Source organism: Punica granatum, chromosome 4 (genome assembly GCF_007655135.1).
Source record: "Punica granatum isolate Tunisia-2019 chromosome 4, ASM765513v2, whole genome shotgun sequence".
NCBI lineage: Eukaryota > Viridiplantae > Streptophyta > Magnoliopsida > Myrtales > Lythraceae > Punica > Punica granatum.
The window spans coordinates 953627-975692 of record NC_045130.1 but is presented as its reverse complement, the minus strand read 5'-3'; the positions used below and the strand labels follow the sequence as shown (position 1 = coordinate 975692).

General features: G+C 39.5%; 4 protein-coding genes across 6 annotated transcripts; 1 reads left to right on the top strand and 3 right to left on the bottom strand.

Moving 5' to 3' along the window:
* Positions 1-82: 82 nt before the first annotated feature.
* Positions 83-3425, bottom strand: LOC116202752 (probable xyloglucan endotransglucosylase/hydrolase protein 30). The gene is made up of 5 exons (XM_031534359.1): positions 3129-3425; positions 2735-2835; positions 1804-2012; positions 708-1031; positions 83-547 (listed from the first exon to the last, which is right to left on the bottom strand). The coding sequence occupies exons 1-5, from the start codon at positions 3391-3393 to the stop codon at positions 349-351; spliced, it is 1098 nt and encodes a 365-aa protein (XP_031390219.1). The 5' UTR covers positions 3394-3425; the 3' UTR covers positions 83-348.
* Positions 3426-6357: 2932 nt separating this feature from the next.
* On the bottom strand, positions 6358-9668 carry LOC116204026 (UV-B-induced protein At3g17800, chloroplastic). The gene is made up of 3 exons (XM_031536056.1): positions 9387-9668; positions 8573-8838; positions 6358-7817 (listed from the first exon to the last, which is right to left on the bottom strand). The coding sequence occupies exons 1-3, from the start codon at positions 9627-9629 to the stop codon at positions 7010-7012; spliced, it is 1317 nt and encodes a 438-aa protein (XP_031391916.1). The 5' UTR covers positions 9630-9668; the 3' UTR covers positions 6358-7009.
* A 589-nt stretch (positions 9669-10257) lies between these two features.
* Positions 10258-15085, bottom strand: LOC116204027 (bZIP transcription factor 16-like). Of its 2 annotated transcripts, none has more exons than XM_031536057.1 (13): positions 14805-15085; positions 14261-14371; positions 14099-14155; positions 13924-13998; positions 13611-13700; positions 13459-13512; positions 13176-13345; positions 12849-12903; positions 12450-12492; positions 12076-12359; positions 11547-11624; positions 11185-11310; positions 10258-10867 (listed from the first exon to the last, which is right to left on the bottom strand). In XM_031536057.1, exons 2-13 carry the CDS (start codon positions 14330-14332, stop codon positions 10775-10777), a joined length of 1197 nt encoding a protein of 398 aa, XP_031391917.1. In that variant the 5' UTR covers positions 14333-14371; positions 14805-15085; the 3' UTR covers positions 10258-10774. The 2 variants fall into 2 exon arrangements, with proteins under 2 accessions (XP_031391917.1, XP_031391918.1); XM_031536058.1 differs by having other exon boundaries at positions 12471-12492; positions 14805-15083.
* Positions 15086-17917: 2832 nt separating this feature from the next.
* Positions 17918-22060, top strand: LOC116205204 (protein IWS1 homolog 1). Of its 2 annotated transcripts, none has more exons than XM_031537717.1 (11): positions 17918-18078; positions 18182-18725; positions 19391-19510; positions 19628-19848; positions 19946-20075; positions 20174-20236; positions 20323-20400; positions 20661-20752; positions 20911-20973; positions 21062-21215; positions 21719-22060. In XM_031537717.1, the coding sequence occupies exons 1-11, from the start codon at positions 18059-18061 to the stop codon at positions 21815-21817; spliced, it is 1584 nt and encodes a 527-aa protein (XP_031393577.1). In that variant the 5' UTR covers positions 17918-18058; the 3' UTR covers positions 21818-22060. The 2 variants fall into 2 exon arrangements, with proteins under 2 accessions (XP_031393577.1, XP_031393576.1); XM_031537716.1 differs by having other exon boundaries at positions 20908-20973.
* Positions 22061-22066: the final 6 nt, after the last annotated feature.

Here is a 22066-nt window from a genome sequence, read left to right as displayed (position 1 = left end):
CCAGAAGCAACCAGGGATCCTGGGATTTCGGATACAGTACCGTAGCATAGTGATATTATATTAACAATTTTCCATCTTCCAATTTCAATCTCCAAATTCCGATTCTAATTTGAATTTATTTATAATGAAAAAGGAAGACGTGTAATTTAATCTGTCATATACAGGCACCTAAAAGATACACACTATCACACCAAATTCACAAAGAAAACTCGCAAAAAAAGAAGAAGAGGGAAAGTCTCGAACAAATCCCACAGTAATAAAACTTATTCACTGTATGTGGAGATATACCCCTATCACTTTCCCTCCTAAGAATCTCAAACTGCATCATCCATAGGACTAAATAACTGCCTACATGTCGTCGAACTGTCCATCGGGGATTGGTTCCCTCTGAATCCGGCCCCTCCGCCGCTTCTGCCGCTTGTGGCTGCCGCCGAACTTGAGCCTCCCAGTGTCTTTGAACCTCTCCTTCTCCACCGGCGATATCACGCACTCCGGCGGCGGGACCGGGTACCGCAATGCGTCGTAGCAATACGAGTAGTACATGTACCTGTGCCAGCAAGGCCCATGAGAAAATTGTCTTGTCTCGAGAAGGGCCCATAATAGGCCCATGAAAAGAAGAAATGAATACAATGGACTTGTGGATTCGGCCGCCTCAGCTCAGTAGCTGGATTGGTCAGGTCCAACAATCAATTATACAATGCTCATACCTCTGTCGGAATCTCCGCATCGCTGCTCGACGTCGAGGCGTGATGGTCACGTAATCCTTGGCCTCGGAGTGGGCATTCTTGTAATAGCAGTCGTCGGACGGGAGCTGCTGGAGTGGGTCAATTGCACAGCCCTCGAGGACGAGGTCCTTGAACTCGGCAAAGAACGGGGAGTACTTGTAGTTAACCTTGTACCGGCCGCCAGCTGTGGCCCAGTCGGAGCCATCCCATAGGGTGGCATAGAGGGACATGGGCTTCGCCGGGTAATCCGCGCCCATCGCCTCGTTCCGGATCACTTCTCTGATTGGGACTTCGTCAACATAGAATCTGAAATATTGTTTAATTCCAAGAATAAATTGTCAAGCGCTGAAAAATCAATCACATAATGAGCAGTAACATAACGGTCAAATTTGATAGGGTGCCAAATTTGGACCGGCGCGGCCGGGAAAATCTGATTTTACTGTCGTCATGCATTATATGTCAAGAAAGTTGTCAACAACTACTGCAAAAAATGAGAGAAAAAAAAATAAATTTAGGGAAAAAAAATGTTCACGTGAATACTTTGATCTTTAGATGCCGGGGACGCCATAGAGAAGATTCCACATATCCAAATGATAATTAAAAGGAAAAAAAAGAAGGGGAAAGATTATTCACCAAAAAAATTGATGAATATATATGTCAAGAAAGTTGTCAACAACTACCGCAAATCTGAGAAAAATAAATTTAAAAGGAAAAATAACAAATTTCAACGTTTTGTTTCCATGAAAATAAATATTTTGAATTTTAGACTCTATACGCTATAAAGAAGTTTCCATATATCCAAATAATAAACAAAATAAAGAGTAAATTAATAATACATGCATATGTAATGTATGGCCCAATTAAACGGTCGGAAACGTCTTTTGCTGCGAATTTTAGTTCTCATTCGCACGCCATATTTGAGAATTTTTTTTTAATTTATAACAATGATGAACATTATTTTATTTTCAGACAATTGAGATAGGAAAATTGGCAAAAAGTAATTTCCGCGGTTTTTGGGTCGATCGGAATCTGAAAGGAACACGACACATGAGATGTAAAGACGATCGATGGTGCTTACATGATATTAGTGTCCGTCCAGAGGATGCTGTACCGATGGTACTCTCGGGTGGGATCGAACCAGAGAGTATATCGCTCCTCCCGGCCCCGGTTCGTGCTCCCATTTCCATACAGGTTCGTCTGGAACCTCCATTTCTTCCCTCTTATGTTCCCCAGGAACTCGATGTCCAACTCGTCGTGGTTCTTCTCGAACACGTCCCCGTTTGAGGTCTGTGTACATACACAATAAACATCTTTACATAAACCAGATGAATACAAACATACATCTAGCTAGTACATATTAATTACTAGCTCGATAATTGAGACCGATTACATAATTTCACAATAATCTCTAGATATGTCTTCTTATGACTAACAATAATTGGTACTGACTTATCTAGGTTTATTTTGAGCAGTTCCAATGTCAAATATTAAAGAGATTTGATTTTCTTTGTCCTCTAGCTCTAATAAAAGAACTTATTAAAAAAGAAGGAGAAGAGATGACGAAACAAATATAGAAGATTCCCTGGGAACCAAGACGAGAATAATCAGTCATCAAACAGCATACAGAAAAATTAACATGAAAAAATTTCCAGATTTCCGGTAATCTCATTCTTTATTTATTTTTTAATGAAATTACGAGATGTACTTAATTTTGTTAGCTGAAATTGATTCCCGTCAAAACATTGGCTAATAATGAATTTTAATCAAACCTATGCTCTGCAATGTGCATAGTCGCCTCGTAACCTACGGGGAGTAAATATTCAGTGATTATAATTTATTCATGCTTCCTATTATAACTTCATGCTCAATAACTATATCTCCATAAACAACGAATTGGATTTCAACAACTAAATTCATTTCCTTCTCCATGCTCATCTAATAATTTTTTGTTTTTCATGCAATAAATATTGAAGAACAACTTTATGTCTGCCTTTTGGTATGTAACTTACATAAAAGGCGACGACAATACCGGCTGTATAATCTGCAGGGAGCTTGATCTTGGCGCTGAAGAAGCCATGTTGATATGGACTCGATGAGATGAAACCGGCCCCTGATTCAACGATCCCAAACACTCAATTAATAATAATATAGTTATCCTTTACGTAACAGAAATCAAACCGAGCAAACAGCTAATCCATTTCCAAAAAATTTGCAGTTAAGAAATGAATCATCGTATTAACTAATAACTAAGTGAAATTAAGCTCGTGATCTTTCGAGTTGGACAAGTTTCCGGCTGGAAATGAATGATCGGTTACAAATGCATATTTAAAACACGCGTCTCCCTGAATCAGAACGGAAAGGCCAAATGATCATAAATATGATTATGATACTGCAGAAACGTACCGGTGTAAGGATTGAGGACTAGGCGGACGCCGCTGCCATCGGGGTAAGGGGCAACGTTGTCATCTCCGAAGAGAGGGCTGTAGCCTTCCTCGAACGCTATTGAGGTGACATTGAAATCTGCCGATACGAAGGAGACAAGGAGGAAGACGGAGATGGAGAGAGAGAGTATAGCAGAAGGAGAAGATGTTCTTGAGAGAGAGAGACAGCGGAAACAACGTAGAGGAGGAGGAAGATGATGATGATCCAATTTTATTTCCATGGCCATTGAGATTTTCTCTCTCCTTGGTTCTTTTTTTTCCCTAAAGTACTTCATTTATATAGTTGGCAGAGAAAAAATAGGTAGGAAAACTTTTTCAGACTTTGGCATGTCAGGACGATATTGCCCCTGAATTCCTAATAATTTCGGGTTTGCCACACTACACCGGTCTGCACTGTTCAAATTTATGACCCATCATGTACATATTACTACTAGGCTCATTCACTCTTTTTTTTTTTTCTTTTTTTTTCCTTCCAGAAAACAGGCTCAGTCACTCGTCTACTACAATTCTAGTGATATTTCATCAACTTGCGTGAAAATATAAGATCATTAGAAAATTTCTCGTTACAACCTTCCATGGTTCCTGATTATGATTATGTGCGGTCCGAATGCTTTAGGTTGTGTTTAGTATTAGAGTTAAGTTGAGTTGTGTTGTTGAAGAAAAATATAAAAGCAACCATTGTATTGTTAAATTGAAAATAAGTTTGAGTTATTTTCTAAAGCCAACTAGGACCTTAGTTGTTGCACCGTCATTGATATTTGAATATATCAAATTGAGATTTGGATGCTATAGAAAATCACGTACCTTCCGATAATTTGTTAATTCGCTAGCTAGTCAGTGTTGCTAATTTCTGGGATCTGACAACTAAGGTTGGAGTGGATAAGAGTCTTATCAATTTGGCCGTTGGAAGAAAGAAAATTCCATATTAAGATTTTTGCATAGGTTGTCGGTATCTTCATAACAAAGATTTAAGTACGTCTTAATCCAATAATAAAAAAGGTAACTTCTAAATGATTTCTCCTAGAAAACACGGGGTCATCCTTTGCTAGACCGATCGTTGAAGACATGAGTATATAACTAATCGACTGCAACGCAATACACAAGTTTTGTGATTTTATCAAATATATATATATATACACCCACACCCTTTTTTCCCCTCATGAAAAAGCATTCAAGCGACGAATCTATTTTTCAACAACATAATACATCTCCATCGTGTAGGCGTACTCTCATACGACAAGTTCTATTATTACGTAAAATATATATATGTGTAGGTATAAATAATGAGTAGGTACTGATAACAGCTGGGCGAATAGGAGCTATAAAAATTTGATGATGATGATGATGATGATGATGACGACGACATCGATTTCAGTGGCTAAGTCGGACAAATTTATAAAAGCAAAAGCGCATAAGTGTCAGAGCCCAAGGCAGCTCTCCTTCACTGTTGGTTTCAATAATAACTTTCAGTGGTGGGTCAATTTTCACGAGGTCAGGCTCGACAATATTGTTGGCCACTCGAAGAGTAAAGTATGCCAAGAAATGTATTCTTATCCCTTTTTTTTTTTCTTTAATGATCCCGTGAATATTCTAATAATACATGCATGCAGCTAGGGACAAAGGTCAATGAAATACTATTTCTTTGAATCATTCAAAACCTCTGCTGCTTTAGCTTTAAGAGGACATACGTAGTTAGGTTAACCGGACGAAAGAAACAAACACCGTGCATCGTCGGATTATTGATGAGAAACTTTGAGATATATCAAGATTAAACAATGGCATGGCCAACTTTTTTTATATGTATGTATGGACATTTATTAATCAAGAATTTGGTGAGCACAGGTGGCAGTAGGTGGGCAGCATGGTTCACAGGAAAACCAAATGAAATGAGGTGAGGAGCGTGGGACGGATAGGCGGGATGCGGGGGGGTCTCAAACTGAGGGGTGATTGAATTTGAGGGAAGAGACGGAGGGCGTTTTGGGGAAACGAAAATTTGGGGGGGGGGGGGGGAGGATGGGGTTCCGATCCGAGCCGTCTAAATGTCGTATTTTTCTTTTTCTTTTTTTCGGTGGAAACCTTAAATTAAATGTCGTCTTTAATAACGGTTTTTTCTTCATGTTATTATGTACAGAACAGAGTCAAGGAAACGGAAAGGGGAAGGAAAAGAAAAGGTCTTTTTGTTGCCTTTTCGGATGGGGAACCGAAAAACCGCGTCCGAGACTAACGGCGGCTTTTCGAGTGCCAACCTGTCCTGTCCTAATTGAACTTTGGCCACTTTTTGCTTCCCTTCTCTCTCCTCGCTCACACTTGCCTTCCCCAAGCTCTCTCTCTTTCTCTCTCCCTCACACACACACACACTTAACACTTCTCTCCCTGCCCCCGGCTGGCTCACTGACTCCCTCTGGAATTCTTTTGGTTACAACACCGAAATGTAACCTATATCAATGCCATGAATGGAGAAAGGAATGGAATAAAATCACTGTACAAAACCGCTCGTACATATAGGGAGAGGTTTCTCGTCGAGATCGGGATCATAGTATTTCTAGAAAGCATGGGTTGTCACGTCGTAAGAATCTCGGCCATTAAAAATGAAACTCGAGCCAGCCGAGAGAATGAGCTGATACACAACATGGGCGGAGCCGGCCCACCACTTTCCTTTTTTCTCTTCACGAGAAGGATTACTTTCGGTTGGAAGGATCGTTTATTTATGGTCCCGTTTGGAGAAAACACGCACTCATGTTAGTGGAAAGAATTCTTTCCCATCTCCACCACCAAATATATTTCCATTCAGAGATTGCCCTTGTTTAGAAGCAATATCGCTCTACTGGCAAAACCATCCGTATATCACTTTCCTTTCTGCCAATTCGAGATAACACAATGCCTTGGTACAGAGAAGAAATGTTCCTGATAGATGTTGATTTGATTTCTCCTTCCTCCTCCATTATGTACGGTTCCATGTTTCTAAGATATATCATTGCGTCTTTCTTTTGTAGGGACATGAGATGATCCAGTTGAGGATTGTGTCTCATTCCCCCAAATCCATCTTCACTTCTCTTTCACACGTCACTTCTGTTCAAGCCCTCCCAAAGAGAAATTTATCCTTTCATCTCACACGCTAGTCCATGTACCAAACCTTATCCCTCACATATTATTATTGCTTTCTTTAAGCAAACTAATTAGGTCAGCGGACAAACTTCAATCACAAGCATCATTATGGACTAGGTCCCAAACAATCAATCATTATTATGATGCCATCAAATAATGACTCCTTTTCCTTGCAAAAAGAAGAAAAACTTGTCGATTTCAAGCCGCATCCATTGCAGCTTTCACGGGTCGGTATTAATCTTGATAACCAATAATGATGAACGCGCGTTTGCAGTTAGAAGCTTCCTTGCAACCGAACATGGAGAGAGTTCGCTAGCATGAATCGGGAGGCGCAGAGCTTAACTAAATGTTCAATCTCAATAGAAAAATTGCAGAGTCCTTGGCTCGTATCATGCGGCATGTCTCACAATGTGGCTGTACTTGTCTATATAAAAGTGAGCCCTAGCTTTCAAAGCATACGGAAGAGTGAGCAATCATCTAGAAAGAGGCAAGATTACCTGAACTCAAAGAGTTCTCGGACAAGCAGCGGAAAGTTGCTCAGTTACGGGCTAGCACTGAACCCGCTTCCCCCAGTGCTGTCTACTCTATGATGTGATACGAGCATAAAGATTGTTGATTTTTCAACTGCTTCACTTGCTTCACTGTTGGAGCACTCATTAAGAAAGATTACCCTCATAACAATTTACAGAGATCGCAACATACTTTCACCGCATCTAATCCTTAAGAAGAATGTTGATTCTAGCTATTGAGGAAATGGTACTTTGACTCAACGTAGCTTTCTGTGTCCCACAAGAATGACCCGAATGCAACTGCCTCCAAAATTAACATTGTCAAACCAGAGAAAGTAAGCGCAACTATTTCGTCATTCGATGTATCAATTGTCCCATCTTCTGCAAGCCGTATATCAGGCCTTCCAAATAATGCCTGTGTTTGCTTTTCTATCAGAGAAATAGCTTCCTTCGATCTTATAGTCGCGTATCTCTGAAGTGTCTCTGCATCCAAGTACATCACATATGATCTCAGTCTGTAAGATTTGCCATCACCTTCATCGATGGGACTATCCCCATCATCATCAGGGTAGATTCTGATCAGAGAATCGGGGTCCCAAAGTGGGTTCATAGGCACTGGATCATCAAAACTTGCCCCATCCTTAGGTAGATCCTTGGGAAGAGTTTTCATCGTCCTCTCCAGTTGAAATCGTTCATCAACTCTTCTGAGGAAATATCCATACATGATAGAAGCAGCATACAGCTTCCCTAGTTTGATCTTGCTACTCTGGATGATACTATCTAGGGGACCAACCATTCGATCCCCGAGCACGAGGGATAAGTGGCTCTGGATCATTTCAGAAGCTTCAGGAGAGTGCACAGACTCCAATTTCTGTTCCTGGTTAGGCCAAAAATCAACACGGCCAACAGGATCAGAGGTCTGAGTTATCTTTGGGATCATCGAAATGTCCTTGTCCAAAAATCTCTGCACGATTAAGCAGTACATTATCTCTTCCAATGCCATACGCCTTTCTTTCTCTTTGACTTCTGCGATCCGCCTATAATATAAGAGTTGACAATGAATCAAATAATTAATAAACCAAATAAACAACCATAGACCGAAAAATGGAATCTATGTATGCAACCACTGATGATACGCTGATGTAATCTCTATAACTACGAAATGCGGCAATGGCACAGTCATACTAATGTTAGCACTTCTACAAATAAATAAATAAATAAAACAGTCCTTTAAATTTAATCTGAATTTTGCATGTACTTGACATAAGGATGGAAGCTGATATAAGTTCTATTAATCCTATACAGCTAAAGTCGAATTTAGAATCCAGCATGTCATTCACGGCTGGCAGGTGCCTTTTTTTGTAATTTTCTGAATATTTCCTACACCCTTATGCTACAATCTTGAACCAGAAAGGACCTTTTTACAGCGCAAGGCATACATGAAGACTTGTCTTATCCAATGGAACCTATCACCTCTACATTAATTGCTCAAAACAAGTCATCCAAAACGTCCCTACAATGCTATTAGCGTATTATTATTTACTAAGCTAAAATGACCCCTTGATTATCAAAAACAGCCAGCAACTCCACCAAGTGAAACTACTACTCAAAAAGCACCTAGTCTTGCATGTCAGAATCTAGACCCCAATCAAACAGAGCATCATCCCCTATATTATCAGAGGCCGATACAGCAATTGACAGAGAAGAAACTGGAGTACATTTCCCTTTGGCCTTGTAATTTTCTAAACACAAAACTGAAAATATTATGAAGTGGTAAGGCCCAGATACATACTTGTAAAGAAGATCTTCAAAGGAAGTAGTTTTTTCCTTCTCAGCATCTCTCTCGGTCTGAAGGTTCTCAAGTTGCTGATCAGCGGCAGCAAGAAGTAAGTGCCGATGACTCTGCAGTATTTGAGCCAGGAGCTGGCCAACTGGGGATTCAAATGAAAGTGGAGCCACTGAAACCACATCATCACTTGATGCTCTAAGCCTTGAACCTCTTCCTCTGTACTCATCATGTCCTCTTCCTAGTTTTTGGATGTAAAATGATCGGCATCTCTACCATCAAATGGAAGATATAGCGAGAGTCAAGTAGCAGATGGTCATACCAACAGCAGCAACCACACACATGTTCTAACACTAAACCGAAATTAAAAACGAGGTGACCTTTTAAAATCAGTTGCCAACAAAAAATACTGCTAACTCTCACCATTAATTCAATTTGGCATTAGCAGGTGATAATCATGACACAAGGAAGTTCATTAGAATGAAATCCCTACGTATAATAATCAGAAAACCCTAGCGAGCAGGATGTGCGTGAATATGACTAAACATATTGCCTCTGCATTGATAGAATCAGAATCAAAGGTAGCAGCAGACTGGAGGTTTAATTCAATTTACCACTAATTCAAAATCCTCACAATTCATAATAAAACTTACAACCTCAATGTGAAGGTTCCCGATTCCTACAGCGGCACTCACTCAACATCCTAAAAAGTCCACTATCTCGAGTTCGAGCAGACTAGCGGGCAGAAGAGAAGCGCGAGATCGGCAGGAGCAAGAACTTACAGAATTAGGAACAGTGATTGGGATCGGCTTCGGCTCACCTTGACATTAGCTCCGCCGGAGCGGAAGGAGGACTTGTGATCGGAAAGCGGGAGGTGCTGATGTCTGAGCTCGGAGTACTTGCTGTGGCCGCCGCAGGAGGGAACGCCGACAAGCACGTCGCTAATGGCGCCTAGAATCTGCATTTTCTCTCTTCGAACGTCGGAAGGTCCCAGAGAGAGAGAGGGGGGAGAGTGCGGTTGTTGGAGCAGTTTACAGGGCGAGGAGGAGAACTTCCACTTCATCCTTTTCTTTTCTCCGGATATTTCACCGGCGAACCCCGCGATTTTTTATTATTTATTTTTTTTTACATTTTGTACGTAATTATATCATTAATTTTATTTTTTAAAAATAAAATAAAGTCCGGAGACTTGCCCATTTAGCTTGTGCCGAGCCCAACAACGAGAAATGTTAAGGGTTTGAAAGGCGGCAATACAAAGCCCACTTACTATCGACAATGGACTTGGGCTCCATAATGCGTCCAATAAAAATATTATGTGGAGCAGTAACACCACGTTAGCACTAATGCTGACATATTACATAACTAATAGTTGTCGTAGAGTGAGTAAGAATATAAAATTTGCAACCACCGCCGCCATTTAATTACCTACGGCTTCATTCGATCAGATCATATCTACATCTAGCATAAAATGATATCCAATGGCTTGTGGCTTGGAAACGTCTATGACTCTAGGGACTACGACATCTGGCTCACCAGGTGACGCTTCTTGCACGCACCAGTGCTTGCCTCGGATCCAGAACCAATACGGGAAAGGATAATCATAGCATTCGTCATGTCAAGGTTCTTTCTCGCTACATCTTTCTAGACATTCTTGCAATCTCAAATAATAAATAAATTGAAGAGGAGTTACATGACAAAAGGTGATGCCAAGTTCCGCACAATAATAGCACACTCAAGTCAGATTCCAACCATCAATTATCTCAAAGAGTTACACATTAATCAATACACGAGAAGTGTGTGAGCTTACGTTTTTTTTTTTTTCCCCCTGTTCTTTTCTTTCCCCTTCCCAACTTAAACTACTAAACCCTTCTCACAGATAAAAATTTTTAAGGGCGGGACACAACATCTTCAGTCCTCGTACCATCTTCATCATCATCCTACACCTTCTTCCTCGATAAAATGTGAAAAGCTAAAAACCCATAGAGAAACATGATAACATCATGGACATAATCTACACAGCTCTAATCTTATCAGAACTCTCAGTAAAAATTTTAAGAAAGAAAAAAGAAAAACTACAACTGGGCTAGGTGAAGAAACTTCCTCTTGCTAACGGTTAGATTACGGTGGTCCCCAGAAGCCAAGCAGCTCTCGATCGGGTAAGGCTGGATTAATTAGCAGACTGCTCCTGCCTAGTAATAATCAACATCCTCAGCTTGCAGACTGCTTAGGGTCGCTGCCCAAGTGTCGCTCATTTGCTCCAGACCTCAGATCTTCGTGACCAGGAATTTCACCGAGCCTCTCCTGCAATACAAGAAAAAACATTCTAAGGTACCCCATCCAGCATGGTAGAGTGGATTAAACTAGACTTGCTAGATTAAATGCTCAAAGACCAAAGCAAGTCAATTAAAGGTTGGGCTAACAAATAAAGCAAAGGATGTTTCATATCTAGCCTTACCGGACATTCGTCACATTAATTTATCTATCTCTGATTTTCCTGATCACTAATAGGTCTTATTCCAGCTGTTAATAGCTTTATAATTTTCAGCCATGACTACACATGCAGCATTAGAGTAAAAAATTCCGGAAGTTAGTGCAAGGGAAAGGCGGCAGGAATCTACCTTGAGAGAGGTATTCTCTTGAAGAAGCTGCTCGTATTCACTTCTAATACGGCTAACTTCAGCTCGCAGAGTGGCATTCTCTTCTTTCAAAGCTTCAGCACGGTGAGCAAGCTCATCACATTCAGCCTGGTCAAAGAGGAAACCGTATACAATTGAAGAGTCTCATTATATAATCCAGGTATTCTTCATAATGTATTAATAATCAAAGATTGTGATTGGTTACCACAGGAATCCCATCCTATCAGAATACCTATGTATTTTGCTACATATATATGTATATATATATTGTGTGTTGCTGCTTGAACAATTTCCCAAATCATAGTGGGTAAGTGAAACGTCAAATGATTATCAATGCACAGCACCTGCTTACGAAGCCGGGATCTTCTGGCAGATTCTCTATTGGATTGCTTCCTTCTCTGCCTTTTAAGCTCTCTCTCATCCTGTATGATTCCAACAGAAGATGCAGTCAATGAGCAGATGGAAGCAAATCAATGTAACCCAAAGACCTTGATTGTTCAATCAGTGCCTTTTTAAGAGATTCTGATCTTCTAAAGGAACATAAAATTTTATCCTTTCTTTAACCTGCCTACATATAAGCAGTGTAACCTAGAGCAGTTAAGTTCAAAGCTAATAAATAGCCCTAATGACTCGAATCTCCAAGGATGTTGGATGTTGATGACTTCAGCAATTTGTGAGACTAAGTGCCTTGTCTTAGTTTGAATCAAAACTACAGTAGAAGAAACGCAGAAATTGACAAGTGTATCACAAGTTTAAAGATGCAGAAGCATAGAGAATCTGCCTTTAATCACGCAAAAGTTTTTCATTTCGAAGATCAAGAAAAAAATTAGCAAAACTAAATATAACAGACTCAAAGGGCCAGCTGTGACAGACCTGTAGCCACATCTGAGACTGATTATCTCTTGAGCCAGCAGTGACAATTCCACCGGCAACAGGAGCGGAAGGAACCTTCCCACGAAGCGCAGGGATAGGAGATGAAGCTGGAGCACCCCAATAGTCCATCCCAATGTTTAAATTCGTAGTGGGACCAGGAACACCTCCTGGGGGAGCAGCAGCTGTAATTGGAACCAAAGGCATTGATGGGTTAACCATTGCATGAGGGGCGCTGGATCCACCATTCTGAGGGCCATGAGCTGAGTTTCCATTCTGCGATGCTTCTGCATTAAAGAGTTGGCAGGCAGTCAGTTTGAATATACTAAGCAACCAAATGATTAAATATATTGAAAGGAAAACTCAAATTATGAAACCTTCAACAGGATCTTGTCTACCTGCTGATTTCAATTGCGATTCCTGCAATACAGAAGGAATTGGTGCATCAATTACAATTATAAGGGGTCATACAGATCATATGACTTGATGTTGTGGAATGCTCAGATGGTTTTATGGTTGATCTTAATTCATTCCTTATTAGCTATGTGTCCTCACAAGCTCATGTTCACAGGATGAGATTATGTATAAGTACTATGATAAATCAATGCACCCAAACACGCGTTAGGTAACTATATATGATAAATGTAGCAGCAGCATAAGTGGAATAAAATGCATTCCTATTTTCTTCATCAATTTATTGTGATTCATTTTATACTTAGAGAAAATGGAGAGTTAAGTAGTTATGGGTACGATAAAAATGGAACAAGGTGACTTACATTGTGAGAATTCTCATCACTTCCTTCACTTGTACCTTCACTCCCACTTTCTCCACTGCAAGTAGATGTATGACCACGTCAAAAAAGTTCTACACGACAATATGGAGTTTGCCATAATGACATCTATAACAACATTGCATTTTTCCATTGATAAGTTAAACTCTCCAAAGAACTATAACCTGATTTGAATTTTTTTCCCTCTAAAAGCCACAAATGGGGACATAGGCAAAGCGAATAATCCAATAGCTTTTCAAATTATGAAACACAAATTAGAAGATGAACCAACAAGCAATGCTTGATCTTCCATTTAGAAGCAACTCATCAGACCTTTTTGAATAAGTCCCATTGGCAGAAGTTCCTGAGGTTTTCCCAGCATCGTTACTCTTCCCCGTGATCATATTCAAACTACCCAAACTTCCTTTCGACCTTTTGATAGGCAATTTTTCTTTCGTATTAGATGGCTTACTGTCTCCTTCTGCAGTACCAGGTGTATTTCCCTACATGCAAGCTCAATATGGTTCCTCATCAAGCAGAAACAGAAAGGAAACAAAATGGGGGAAAAAATTTAGAACTAATATAGAAAAATATAGTTCAAGGAACCGATGGAAACCTCCGGAACCCCATTTGGAGAAGGCATGGCAAAGGGACTGAAAGGATATGATCCCTGTTGAGGAGAATGACAGAGCATATAGTTACTGGCGTCCTCATAACTCCAACAGGCAAAGAGAAAAAAATATGCAAGTAGCATGGATGACAATATACCGGAGGAATAGATGGATGGGCATATATACCACCATGAGGATACATCGCTACATAGGGATGAGGAGGTGTACCATATGGTGGCATAATATGCTGCAAAAACAACAGTTATAACGCATCAGTTGCCTGCCATGAGGTGATAACGAGTTGTAAGGGTAAAATGCAATCAAAAGTATTGTCAACCAGAAAAACCTAGAAGCTGTGAGCTAATATTTCAGGTAGTGGGTAGAAATATAAGTACGGCTGCAACAGGAGAAGTGTCCAGCAGAAGCAAAAGTAAATTTCAGGGTGAAAACTAACACATGATCCGGAATACCTGAACTCCCCACATGTATGGAGGTGCTTGGGGACTCGAAGCCAGAAAGCCATGAGGAGGGATAGGAGAATATGCCTGTGAGAGGGATAATTGGCTTGTAAGATTCCGAAAAGTTGCAAAGACAAATGAAGTGAAGGAAGAAAGAGCATAAAATGGAAGTTCCAGTTCTTAAAACCTGAAAGCCCGGCCACTCTGGATTAACTGGGGCTGTGCTCGTAGTGGAGGATTGTTCCTAAGAATGACAAAAATGAAAACCAGTTTAGCAACTTTTCTGTGGCTACCAAATCAATATGCCATTAAAAAAGAAATCAACAATTACGGGAGCACTTAGGCATACCGGTGTTGTAGTTGAAGCTGCTGCCTTTGTCTCTTTCTCCTTTGCCGACTTATCGGCCTCACTGCTACCCATTTCTTTATACCCTATCTTACAGAAACTCTTCAGACCATCCTGAAGCAAAAAAAAAAAAAACAACAAGATAATAATAAATCACATCTCAGCAAACCAATCCGACTCACAATTTGTTCCCTCTGCTCACAGAAGGGACTAACATAACCTAATCTTTCACAGACTCAGCCGAACGAAATCGGCTTCATCAGTATACAGCTCAGATTTCTCTTAATTGCAAGTCTTTAGCAACAAAATCTTCAGCATTTAAAATTTTTTCCCATATTCCACTCGACCGTTTCCTCGGTAACCCGAAGAGCAAATGAAAATGGAATCATGCATGGATAAGGAGAGGGGGTAAAAGAATCAAGATCCCGAAACACAAAGCCCGACATTACCGCAGCTCCCGGAGCTGATAATTAGCTATGGACACGAAAATCCAGCTCAATAGACACAAAATCGAAAGTTCAGAGGGTCAAATTACGTCTAAATTTACCGGTATAAGTGTGATCGAGGAGCAACGAGTTGGGAACCCAGGGGAGCAGCTCGTACGGAAGGTGAATCAGCTGAAGGAATTCAAGGCAATTGGGGACGACGATTGCATTTCAACGATTGAGGGGGAGAGAATCGAAGAATTGGGAGAGATCAAAAGAGGAACTTAGGGTTCGGTTTCGAGTAGCATTTTGGGGGTTAACGGAGCCGATTCTGAGGGTCGACGGGACAACAACAGGGTCGCTGTCCAGAAAGATTTTTCGTTCCCATTTTGCACCTGCACAGTAAATGAATTTCCCATCCACTCCCCCTCGTTTACTTCTTTTTCTTCCCTTTATTATTTATTTATTTATTATTATTATTTCTGCTTCAAATTTTCGATTATTGATGTTAAACTCCTTTTTTTTCCCTTAATTTATTTATGGTTCCCACTACTATTTGCACCTCAAAAGAACTACCAACTAATAATTTTTGTAGATTTTTTTATTTCGCATTTAATAGATAGATTGTTATAGACTATCGCACTAATGAACTATCAAAATATATTTAGTAGGAAAAAGGAAAGTTGATTTAAAAAATTAATGAGAAACTTGAAACTTACGAACTATAGATTCATGCTGCAAATGACTTTCTTATAATATCACGTAACATATGATATGCATTTTTAGAACCAGTATTTAAGAGTTAATGCGTAATTTAAACTAATGAATTAGATTAGTAGATGAAATTTAATTGGCTGACTAAGTCGAACAAATAGAATTCGCTTGGTCGAATGTAACGAGCTTTACTGCTATTGAAGGGAGGGTTCTAGAACGGATGTGATGTGTCATGTCTCTCTCTATATTTTTATCTTCTTCTTTTATCTTTTTCTTTTTATTTGTAATGATATATGTTAGAATTTTCTATATATATATATGTGTCACGTCAACTTATGAAAGGATAATTTATATAGTACTTCTTGAAAAGTATACCCACTATTTACTAACTGTATAATCATTGGCAGGATCAATCTTTTACTGTCAAAATTGAAATTTCTTCTTCTTCTTTTTTTCCCGAAGAATCAATAGGCTTAGTTCATTAATCATAATCTTACTCGATTCAATTCAATTTCATTTTTCTCTCAATTCAACAACACAATTATTACTTTTTTAATTTTTTTTTCTAATTTAATAATAAATTCTTTCACATACTTTTTCTAACCATTTTATAATTAATTTTATTTACTTTCACATCTATATATACATATCAATATTTAATAATAAATTTCTCATTTACTTTTTCATCTATATATAAGACCATATATTCTTATTAATATATTTATCAATACTTATAATTATTATACAAAATAAAGTCGAGTTATCCAACTCGAAAATCAAACGCAAGCTGAATGTCTATTGATCACAAAAATAAGTACAATAGAAAAATATCTAAGATGGTACATTATAGAGACGGTAAATACAATATATTCATGTAGATTACTGCGGATGAAGATAACATGTAAATAAAGTATGACAATTGAACCTAGATACAATTACAAAAATCCATCCAGATATTATAAACATTCTCAACCTCCTTTCGAGATAAATTCTATATGGATCACAATGACAACTAAGAAGGAGGGTATCTACGGGGCTTATCCATTCGAATACTGTCAAGTCTGAAATTTCGGCGAGTTAAACATGCAAAGCGCATGCATAGTCTATCTAGGGGGCTTAACGGGTTCAGGCCCGTATCTAAACATCTAAACACAGTCATCCAAAAAGACATTCATCCGATGAGGAGGACAAAGGGAGTAGAATAGTTATGCGTACACGCACATATTGATTTTCCTTTTCTTTTTTTATTTCCCCAATTTAATCAATAAAATAGCATTTATCATCAACATATTATTTAATGATGGATGTGCACTTGAGGTCGAGTTTTGCTTTCTAGGTTTTTATAGTTTTTTATTTGGTATTGCTTTATATTTGAAATTTTGAAATTTTGATATTTTGATGAATACTGATTAATTTAAATTCAAATTGATCGACTCATTAATATATAAAATCTCTCCCATAAAGAATTTTTTCAATTATAAGACTTGAATTTGATACCTAAATTAATGATGAGTTAATATATTTAAATAAGTAATATCATCCATCTTGGGATTTTGAATATTTTTTTCTCGTGACAACCGTGGGGTGCTTTTTACTATTATAGGAGTAAGAGTAGCCATGACTATCAATTTTGAATTTGACTCGAGTTTCATGCCCTCGACATCATTCAATTCTTTGCTAACTTAGATGATACTTCATTGCAATTGAACGACATGCGATGCATGATCAAGAGCGCAATCCATTGAGTTGTAAGATAGGAATATTTTGAAATGTATTTCACATGCTATTCTATTGAGTAAAAGTTTGAAAAATTGAGTCATAAAAAAAGTTTAAATATTTATCCTCATTTGATTTGATAATCGAGAAAAATGCTCGATCTAATCTTTTATAGAAATAATAAATCTAAGCCTGTGAATTTTTTTTTGGTAAATAGGAAATTTCATTCATGCTTATCATAATTTAAATTATGAAGCAAGTCTTATTGCTGATACGTCTCGATCAAAAATTAAAATGCGTGTAATACATGACAATATTAATCTTTAGTATCATACTATTTATTTTCTCCTCAGTTTAGGACTATTAGGCAATAACATACCTCGGACAATCTTTGCAAGCGAATGTGGCTAGCATCACAGCATTACCTTTTACTTAATCTCGATTTACTAAAATAGGAAATATCCAATCTTGACATTTAGTAAAATAGGAAATATGCAAACAAAAGTATCGGCAGCATATCAAATATGCATTAATCATCATTAATATGTTAGCTCGCTGCAGTTGCCAAATCTCGGGAGAATTCGGAAACTGCATCTTTGCTGCACTTGTCGATACTAGCGTATCCGAGCAATCGGTACATGTCACGGTACGAAAGCGGGCTTTGCATATCGTAGGGGGCACTGCGGGATCGATCAAACTTCATGAGAGGGTACTTTTAGGCAGACTCCCAAAATTCAGGGGGCAAATCGAAATTAACCTTTTCTTTGCTACTTGTAATAATTTAGCAGTAGTTTTTATTATCCATACATATCCTCACTTCCTCCATCGACAGGGAGAGAAGAAGCTCCTTTGTGAAGCTGAAGAACATCACACAGCCGAATCGATCTCTCCCCTTCCTCTTCTCGTTTCTCTCCGCGGAGACTGAGATCACATCCGAGTCGCGATCATGGGCTACGAGGATGATCCGTTGGGTTTCTTCTCTCCGTCGTCCGGTCTTAACCTAGGGTTTCTGCCCTCACAATTTCTCAAGCACTTACCTCTCTTTTTTTTTTTTTTGTGTGCGTTGTAGGTACCGTGACGAGGATGGCGAGCCGCTGATGGACTACGACGACATGCCTTCCGATCGGGAGCCGACGCCGGAGCCCCAACCTCAGCCCGATCACTTCCTGGACGATAATCTTGAGGATGATATCGGGGAAGAGGACAATTGGAGGGGCCGTGACCGGTCGCAGACTCCGGCCTACGACACTGATCCGTCGGCGTCCAAATCAAAGCCCAGGAAGAGGCTGATCAAGAAGAACGTGGAGGCTGATGAGGGCGGTGGTGCAAGCTTCCGCGACTTTGAGGACGAGAGCGAGGGTTATGGAGGCATTGGTGGGGCGGAGCAGTTTGCGAGGGAAGGATCAGAGGAGGAGAGAAGGATTAAGAGGAAGAAATCAATGGAAGCGGCGGCTGGAAAGAAGGAGAAGAGACACAAGAGTGGGGGTGAAAAGAAGTCTGGGTCCAAATCGGGGTTCTTGAAGAGGGGAATGGGCAGCTCGGGTAAAGTTTCAAGGGACCGCGATGGCGAGGTTAAGGAGATGTGGGACACCATTGCCGGCGGTGACTCTGAGGTAGTTGTTCAGTATACTTGTTTTCAGCTGCAGAAGTACCTTTGCTAAAGGTGGCTCTTTTTGGGTAGATTGAATAGCTTTTCATGATTGCTGGTGAGCTTTTAGAAGGGTTGTTTGCTATAGTGAAATACTGGCCACCGGGTAATTTGTTTCTGCAAGTGTTCGAAATCTAACTCTACAAAATGTAAATTTTACCTCTTGATAATATGAACTGATCTTTGGAAAAGTGTGTTGGCACCGACCTCTTATTGCAATCTAAGCCTCAAGTACCTTAGAGATATTAGTCTTTTAATCTCCTCAAAAGGAATTGTCTTGGGTATTCATTATACACGTGGTTGTTGATTGCTTGTTTTGAAGGAGTTGAAATTAGTTAATTCATCCAGAATTGGCTGCGTGTTGGTTTATACTTTCAGTTTGGGAGTTAAAGGTCATGGCTCTGGGCCTACTAGTTTAAGTACTTGCTCTCTGATCTCTTACTTCACTAATGATAGAAATCTGAAATATGGAAACCAGTCATTGATTGAACGTATATGGATTAAAGTTGTTTCATCAGAATGTGGGCTGATTGAGTTCACTTGGGAAACTTCCTTTGCTGTAGTGCTCTATTGATAATTGTTGCTGTTCCGAGTGGTGGATCAATCTCATATTTCTCTTTGATACGGCAGGATGATCAGGACGGTTTAAGGACGGTGGATGATGATCACTTCATAGATGATAGTGGTGTTGATCCCGCGGATCGTTATGGAAGTGATAATGAACCCCGTTCTCCTAGCAGTTATCCTCAGGTTTCTGCCAATTTCCCATCGTTTCTCTTTGATGCAATTGCTGGCAGCGGTGCTCGGATGATAACTATCTGTGATGCTTATCGACCTATGTCTTGTGCACTTTTATAATGATTTTAGGCAGAGGAGGGTGAAGAGGATGACGAAATCAAGGAGCTTTTTAAAATGGGCAAGAAAAAAAAGAAAAATGAGAAAAGTCCTGCAGAACTTGCTTTGCTTGTTGAGAATATAATGGCTGAGCTCGAGGTCACAGCTGAAGAAGATGCTGAGCTAAATAGGCAGGGGAAACCTGCTATTAATAAACTAAAGAAGTTGCCTCTTCTGCAGGAGGTTCTCTCCAAGTAAAGCCATTTCTCTATGTTCAGTCTGATGTCTCCTAAGTTTGGACTTCTGTTATTGCTTCTTATTTCTTCATCGTGGTAATTGCTGTTGACACAGAAAGCAGCTGCAGCAGGAGTTCCTAGATCATGGAGTATTAACACTTTTAAAGAATTGGCTAGAGCCTCTTCCAGATGGCAGCTTGCCGAATATAAACATTCGTGCAGCAATTTTGAGGATTTTATTTGATGTATAGACTCAGTTGCACTCTCTCTCTCATTGATGAATGCGTTGGTTTTCATCGAAACAAACTTATGTGGGACCTGAAAGTTTTCTTGTTTGATGCAGTTTCCAATTGATCTAGAGCAATATGATCGAAGGGAACAGCTAAAGAAGAGTGGCCTCGGAAAGGTCTGTCTTTAATCTGTTGAGGCCCAGTAATATCAATTTTGTCAGCAAGAGAAAAAGATTTGATAAACAGCTTCTGTTTTTGGCAGGTTATCATGTTCTTGTCAAAATCGGATGAAGAAACCACAGCCAACAGGAAACTTGCCAAGGATTTGGTTGATAAATGGGTAAAGTTTGAACTCTTTCTCACATTTGTGACCTTATTATTTGCCCCATTCGTATGGAGAGGTTGTCATAATCCTAGCCAGGACATATATCTCAGAGGCAATGCTTATGCCAATAAAATGTTCATTCTCTTGCAGTACTGCCTGTTAGGATCATATAGTCGGTTACCCTTTTATCCACATTATGGCAGGATTTTAGATCTTCCTATTGGCATGATACTAAATGGTTCTGATCGCCATTTTTCATTAATACTTGGATGCAGAGTCGCCCAATATTCAATAAGAGTACGAGGTTTGAGGACATGAGGAATGTTGAAGATGAGAGGGTTCCTTACCGAAGGCCATCTGTTAAAAAGTAATTGCTCGAAAAAGTTCTTTATGCTCTCTTTACTTCCATTTCTGGCCATATGGGGCTTGACAAGAGACCTTGTGTATTGATACATGAACGATATATTTACCTTAAAATAAAATAAAAAAAGATAATCTTCTGATCATAAAAAATTTATGAAGCAGGCCTGCAAACAAAGGTGCTGGGATGGAATCAACAGATGGTGATGATGTTGAGATGTTCTCACAGTAAGTTCTGGTGCCCAATGAGCTTGATTGGATATTTTCTGTTCCAAGGTATTTGTGTCTTGTTCTTAACCCCCAAATACACTAACAGGGAAAGAAAATCGAGCCAATCATCTTCGAGGCTACATGCTTCAGTCCCTGAGGCTACACCTCTGGATTTTGTGGTACGGCCACAGTCTAAGATTGACCCAGAACTGATGAGAGCCCGGTTGAAGCAAACTAACCCCGACCAACGGCGCTCAAAGGTTAGTTTTCCTTGAATCGTCAAAGGGGCTGATAGGCAAATGAGCATATTGGCATTTGTAAAACAATCTTTGGATTTTGAAATGGGAATCCATTGTCGAATTCAGTTTCAATGACTGTTTTCAATGTTCTTTAGCAGCAGTAGGTTTTGGATTTTTGTAAACTATATATGAGCATGTCTGATCGAGTCACTGCCAAAATACTCATTCGATTAAATTCGAAAAGGTTAACTCCAGCTTGCTTTAGATAACTGCCCTCGGCTATCTTAATATAATAAGAAACTTGCACTAAGCTATTTCCTGCGGGAGTCATTCATTTGAGGGAAAGAAAAAGAAGATAAACTTAGTTCATGTGGTAGGAAAAATCTTGCTTGGGCTCAGGGGGCTACCTTATGTTCCCTTAATCTTTTCCACTGTTGATCCTGCAGTTTCCAATTTGTGGTGTTTCTTTCATCTTTTGTCTCAATTGCATGTTCCTTATTCTTTGAACTGATGGCTGCTGGCAGATGAACAAAAAGCTACAGCAGTTGAAAGCACCGAAAAAGAAGAATCTTCAGGCAACTAAGCTTAGTGTGGAGGGTCGTGGCATGCTCAAATATCTGTAGATCCCAATGCATCGTAACTCTTCTGGTGGAGTTGGCACTCAATAACTTGGGAAGTCGTATTTGTATTTCTATCTACAATTTTTTAGATGCCAACTTATTGGTCCGGTTTCAACTGAAGGAAGTCACCCGGCCTTGAGTCTTTGTTTTCTTCGGTGATTGTAAAACGAAGTTTGACAATGAATATTTATTGCTGAATTTGAATCTCACTGAAAGTGAAGATACGAAGAGATTGATCGCTGTCCACATCTT